This window comes from Chenopodium quinoa, unplaced genomic scaffold (genome assembly GCF_001683475.1).
Source record: "Chenopodium quinoa cultivar QQ74 unplaced genomic scaffold, ASM168347v1, whole genome shotgun sequence".
NCBI classification, from domain to species: Eukaryota; Viridiplantae; Streptophyta; class Magnoliopsida; order Caryophyllales; family Amaranthaceae; genus Chenopodium; species Chenopodium quinoa.
Genome location: NW_018742517.1, coordinates 15774 through 22148, shown reverse-complemented (window position 1 = coordinate 22148; position 6375 = coordinate 15774). Strand labels below are relative to the sequence as shown.

The window sequence follows — 6375 nt, the reverse complement described above, 5'->3', positions numbered from 1 at the left end:
TGTTTCTTTTTGAAGTCTTTCCGTGTTTGTGCATTCAAACGTAATAGAATTGTGTCCCAATTATACTTGCCACCTCTTGACCATTTGTTTTCTTTTATTAAATCCAAAAATATCTCAATATCCTCATTGTTCCATGATGTCCTTCGCTTAGATTCCCTTGTGGCTTTGCTAATAAATAAAATATTCAAAGCAATGTTAACTAATTGAAGTAAATAAGATACTAATATGGGTGATGTTGGGACTTACAAACAAATATAGGTGCTAAGAGCTAAAATGCACAAAACAACAAACACTCTAAAGCAATACTTTAAAAACCAAGGTACCCGTACAATTCAATTCAGAAATTCGTGTAAGTTAGCAAATCATATCCTTGTATATGAAATAAATATTGCCAACGATAATGGGAGATAGTATAACATATTTGAAATTAGTAGCTAATATTTCATGAGATGATTCACGATGATCAAATCACACTTTTTTTTTAGCTGCGAAAATAACAAATTCGTATAAGTTAGCAAATTCATGACTTTACTATCCATTCAATAATTAATAATATGAGAAAAAGCAGCAGCTACATTGTCTCCATTTTTTATCTTAAAGCTAGTGAAATTTAATCCACTTATTAAGTACGGAGTAGTTCTTATTTTTAATTAAAGATATATGGTGATTGGAAAAAAATGATTTTGGACTCCTACACCATAGTTATTTACATGATTCTTTGATTTCATTCGTTGTCCTTATTGTATCTTTAGCTTTTCATGCAAGTATGGACTACATAATACTACCTCCGTTTTTATTTAGTTGACACGTTTTGACTTTAGCACTATTCACACACTTCCTTTTGACCGTGTTTTGTGCTTTATACGTAATGAAAAATATAGTCGTGTGAGATCTTGTTAGATTCGTCACATTATATATTTTCAACATATCAACTTTTTGTTTATCGAAAATTGAAGATATTGATGATTGAATAAGTGCATTGGCAAACGTGACTAAAAAAACGTATCAATTAAAAAGAAACGGAGGAAGTATGATTTATTGTATTTAATATTTTTTTTAGTACAATATATAAGATAAAAATACTACAAAATAAAGTATGTACATGTAAAAAAAAAATGAACAAATGTGATGTAAAAAAAACACGGCAAGCACGCATTTATACTCTGTCTCACTAGTGGTCATCTTACTTTAGCAATCACTTATTCACGTATCATGTATTACACAAACGTATGAAAATAAAAATGTCGATGATAATGTAAAATAAAAATCAGGATATTTTGGATTTTAACACCTTACAAAAGGCTGAAAATGTTTTTTAACACCCCCCAAAAAAAAACTTTTATTTTAACACCTCCCAAAAATATAAAAGTTGGAAGTTAACACCAAAATCCATCTTCCGTTAACAGAACTGTTAGTGGGGCCCACCCCAACGGATATATTTTTAAAAGATCTGTATATAAGAACCATTCTTCCACGATTCTTGCACGATATATAAGAACCATTCTTGCACGATTCTCCCCCAATGAACGAAATCGTTGTTCTTATTGAATAGCAGCAGCGCATTGCATTGTTGCACGATACTTGAAACAATTCTTTCACGATTCTTCCACGATTTTTGAGAAGAGGAACAGATTGAAGCTGCTGAAACAGGTGAGTGCGGTCAATTGTTCGGTTGTTTGGTAATTATGGTTTAAATTCTCTTCAATTATTATTTGCAATTGTTTCGTACTCAGATTAATGGTTGGATTATGTTATGTACGCATCTAAATGCCCAATTGCGAAATTAGGGTTCGTCAGAAATTGAATTTGGGGCTTTTCGTATTATGAAATTAAAAATGAATTTTGTTGCTGTCAATGTTAATTCGTCAGTGTACAAATCTGTAAATGTGACTGTCGATCTAAAATTGATGCAGATTATGTCGTTTGTTAGCTCTTCCCCTCCTGAGGCCAGAAAATGTAAGTGTGGTGTGCCAATGGCCAAGCTCACTAGCTGGACAAGGGAGAATCCAGGCAGGAAGTTCATATCATGTAAGTTTTATGACCCAATAACAGAAACAAGGGGTTGCAAAGCTTTCGAATGGGTTGATCAACCTGATGGAACAGATTGGCAAACAGGGGTTATCAACAACCTGTTGTTGGATAAGAAGCTGCTAAAGGGTGAAGTTAATGAATTGAAAAGGGAAGTTGATGAAATCAGTGGCCAAAGGAGGTGCCTACTTAATGAAGTTGATAATTTGAAGATGAGATGCAAGGCCTTGAACGCTGACAGGAAGAGAATGAACAGGGAGTGCAATGAAGGGAGGGTGTCTTCAATCAGCTGTTTTGGTTGGGTGGGCATGGCCATTTGTATAGGTTTGTCAATGGGTGTAATTTTCCTAATGGCTAGGGGTGTGTAATAGTAAGCTGTATTAAGTAGTTATAATTTCTTGTAATGACTTGAAGTGTTATAAATATGTCTTTTAATCAACCTATTTATGCCTTGTCTAAGTTCCTATTTATGCCTTGTCTTTTAATCAACCTATTTAAACATGTGAAACATTAAAACATGGGAAATATGTGAAACACTAAGATAGTTCAAGTACAGGTTGACAAAAGAACCTTACTTCAACATGTTTCAATGGCAATCAAAGCCATGCAACCATTACAATTCAATATCTAATTGTTCAAATTTGTTAAGGGAAGCCACTAAAAAACTAGCAAGTTACATAACCAGTCATGAGTACATAATAAAAGTTTGAAATTGTTCAACAGACATAATGTTTGATATCCAGCATGAGTACATCACTGAGTAAGGTTGTTGAGGGATTGCAGCCTGGCCCTTGTTACAACACCTGTGGCTGTTGTAGGCTGACTTGAGGAAGACCTTGTCTTTCTTTTTGGTTGGCTTGAGGCAGGCTGACTTGAGGAAGGCTGAGCTGAGGATGGCTGACTAGAGGATGGCTGAGCTGAGGAATGCTTAGCTGAGGAAGACTGTGGCTGTGGGCGCTTGCTGAATGGCAGACAACCTTCTTGCTCTTGAGGAAACTTTTTGTTTCCTATGCTGTTTGGTCCAGCCCCAATTGCACTCTATGACATGCATATAAAAATAAAAAGTCAATGGAAAAGACACATACATATATAAAACAAAGGGGGAGTTGGTGTAATGCTTGTGTTACCTTTTTAGCAGCCCTAATCTCTTTCTTCTTCATCGAGGAATTTGATAGACTCCATGGCAATTTCATGCTCAAACTGACATATAAAAGCATACCAGAAATCACACCAAGCATATACAAGCTAACCAATATAAAAACACACCAACAGTCATATAAAAGCATAGGCTAGCTTCAACAATCAATAAACTTACAATGGTGGTGGCCCTAGCTGCTCTCCAAAACAGCTCCTTAAAGGTTGATCCAGTGAAGTTGAGCTTGAAGTTAGCCCAAATATGCCTCACACAAAACCTTTGCTCAGCTTTGGGAATAACATCAGCCATTGCTTTAATCAAACCCTACCAAATGCAGACAAAAGTATAATCATCAGTCAATCACATACATACACATGAAAACTTAGAAATTGAACCTAAATAGTTAAGAGGGAAACAGAAGCATTACCTTTTGCCTGTCAGACATGATGGTCAGCCCAGCTCCTTGATCATGTGTGAACATTGACATAAGGGATTCCAAGAACCAACCCCAAGTTTCCTGGTTTTCAATCTCCACTGTGGCCCAAGCTAGAGGAAACAAGTTGTTATTCCCATCCTTAGCAACTGCCACCAGAATTTGCCCAGGAAAGGCACCCTTGAGGTGACAACCATCCAACCCTATTAAAGGCCTACAACCCTTTGCAAATCCATCTCTCAATGGCCTTAAACAGATGAACATCCTCATGAACAATGGTGGCTCTGGCCTGTCAATACCATCAACAACAACATTGCACCCTGAACCAGGGTTGTACTTCATCACAGCTTTCCCATAATCCCACACCCTAGCATACTGCTCCCTAGCTGAACCAAATATCAGTAGTTTTGCCCTACACCTAGCTAGCCATGCCTTATAGTAACTCACATCAACTCCTAAATCATTCAAAATCCTAGCCCTAATCTCCTTAATTCTCCAACCAGGGTTACTCCTAAACTCTTCTAAATACCTCTCTGCTATGTATTCAGCAGTAAGCATCTTGTTCTTCTTTACTCTGAAGCAGGAATGGTCTAAATTCAAGGTTTTGATTTGCCAAGTTTGCTGCTTAACAAGTTTTGATGCAAACACCTTGAACTGACACTTTACCCCCCCCACACATGTACAAGCAGGCATTCTACAAGTGTAGCTATTGAACTCACAGCCACATCTATATCTACACTGAACTGTAATCCTTTTACTGTCATTATGCAAGTAGTAGAACTCATACCTGTTTTGAATGGCATGAAGTCTTAAGGCCCTCCTCAAGACTGAAGCATTACTGAATTTCTGATTTAACTTCAACTTGATTGGGTTGTCAAAGTCCACATCAGCATTAAACCAAGGAGCATAGTCCTGTTCCTCATCAGATCCACACAAACTCCTTGAATCATCTGAATCAGCATCACTTTCTGGATTCACCTTCGGTTTTCCAACATCCAAATCATTTCTCAACTCTACTCTCTTATCTTTGCCAACCCTGTCATCTACTGCACTCTCCAAACCTTTCCTAAGGCTCTTGTTCACTTTGGCCAAGATCTCCTTTGACCCTTCAATATACCATTCCTCATCCCCTTCATCAAATTCTTCTTCACCAGGTTCCCAATCTTGTCCCTCATCACTCAAATCTGAACTTGAATAACCAGATCCTTCACATCCATCATCCTTTTCTTCATCAAACCTCAACACTTTAGCATTAGCTGAGGCTTTCCTAGGTGGACTCTCCTCCCTTTGTTCAGTTTCTGTCTTCTTAAACCTAGGGCTCCTCCTAATAGTCGATGTATTTGAACTTTCTACCTTCTTATCCTTTTTTTTTGTCTTTGCAGGATTGGGTTGGGCCTCTTGTATGGGCTGACTAGGAGCTTCTGTTGTTACAAAAACCTCAACATACCCCTCTTCATTTACTGTCTCCAAAAGGCCCTTAACCTCTTCACTGTTAACTAGTTCCCTTTTCCCAGTGTTAAAGGTTTTCCCCTTCTGCCTATACCAACAGCTGTAATGCATAGGCACATCCATATCACCATTAACAAAACCATGAATTGCAGCTGTTCTAATCAAATGCACATCCAACTTAGATACTTGAACCTTCCTCTTCCAGTAACACCAACCACCACACCAACACAGCAGCTGCCTGTTTTTGGTTACTCTTTTAGGGACAAAAGCACCTCCCACTCTAAGGCAGATGTCAACCAAACTATCCTTGTCACCCATTATCTACCCACCAGTGAAAAACATATAAAACATATTAAAAGCCATGTAACTATACATGCACAATACGAATAAACAAATCCATCACAGCCACACAAACAAACACATAAAAAAATTGAAAATAAACATATACAAGCCAATGTAGGTGCTCAGTAACATAAATTAATCAACAAACCACACTTGCTAGTTTAATTAACAATAAACCACCTTAATTAATCTCTACTTTCAATTACGAAATCCAATTAACCTAAGTCGCATAGTCAGTTACAGAAATTGATTTATCAAGGCTTTCCTACTGTGGTCCCAAAATTTACCCTAATTACCCAATTATTGCAAGGTTTACAGCAATGAAGCACCAGTAATTGACGAAATTGCTATCAAAGGAGAGCAATTTTACCTTATTTTCTGTGAATTTCAAGCGGCTTTCGCACTTTTGTAGTTGAAGAAGATGATGAAGAAACCCTCCTGAGCTTATCTTCTCCAACGTTGACACCACCCTACACTCCACTTCTCAGCCAAGATCTCCTTTGGTTCAAAAGCGAAATCAATGAAGGTTCAGAAAGAATTCAATGCAGAAGGTTGCTGCGAATTCAATGAAGAAAGAAGTTTCGTGTTTTGCTGGGTGAAAATTGAAGTTCAAGCCAATTTGTGGGACCCACGTTAAATTTCCGTGACGGAAATCGTTAACTGGTGTTAACTTCCAACTTTTATATTTTTGGGAGGTGTTAAAATAAAAGTTTTTTTTTGGGGGTGTTAAAAAACATTTTCAGCCTTTTGTAAGGTGTTAAAATCCAAAATATCCTAAAAATCATGTTTTGCTAAACTAAGATTGTTATAGAATTCAGCTTAAATTTCCATTGAAAAAAAATAAAAATAAAAATCAAAAACAGAAATTTAAAGGCATTATATAGACTTACGTGGTTTGTTTGTCGATTAAGTACACTTTTTATTGAAACTACCTCCGTCTAGAAAAATGTAGTATAAAAATAGTATATTAGTATCAAAATAGTAAAGT

The 6375-nt window shown here is 36.7% G+C and overlaps 2 protein-coding genes across 2 annotated transcripts; one reads left to right on the top strand and one right to left on the bottom strand.

Moving 5' to 3' along the window:
- Positions 1-1309: 1309 nt before the first annotated feature.
- Positions 1310-2467, top strand: LOC110719886. Its single transcript, XM_021898864.1, has 2 exons — positions 1310-1650; positions 1914-2467. The coding sequence occupies exon 2, from the start codon at positions 1917-1919 to the stop codon at positions 2394-2396; it is 480 nt and encodes a 159-aa protein (XP_021754556.1). The 5' UTR covers positions 1310-1650; positions 1914-1916; the 3' UTR covers positions 2397-2467.
- A 701-nt stretch (positions 2468-3168) lies between these two features.
- LOC110719884 lies at positions 3169-5363 on the bottom strand. The gene is made up of 3 exons (XM_021898863.1): positions 3591-5363; positions 3344-3487; positions 3169-3228 (listed from the first exon to the last, which is right to left on the bottom strand). Exons 1-3 carry the CDS (start codon positions 5361-5363, stop codon positions 3169-3171), a joined length of 1977 nt encoding a protein of 658 aa, XP_021754555.1.
- Positions 5364-6375: the final 1012 nt, after the last annotated feature.

Excerpts from the sequence above, each read along its gene's own strand:
- LOC110719884 (XM_021898863.1), bottom strand. The coding sequence starts at position 5,363 with ATGGGTGACAAGGATAGTTTGGTTGACATCTGCCTTAGAGTGGGAGGT. Across the intron at positions 3,488-3,590 it reads TCATGTCTGACAGGCAAAAG|GGTTTGATTAAAGCAATGGC; the intron begins GTAATGCTTCTG and ends TGCATTTGGTAG. Across the intron at positions 3,229-3,343 it reads CAGCTAGGGCCACCACCATT|TTTGAGCATGAAATTGCCAT; the intron begins GTAAGTTTATTG and ends TTTATATGTCAG.
- LOC110719886 (XM_021898864.1), top strand. The coding sequence starts at position 1,917 with ATGTCGTTTGTTAGCTCTTCCCCTCCTGAGGCCAGAAAATGTAAGTGT.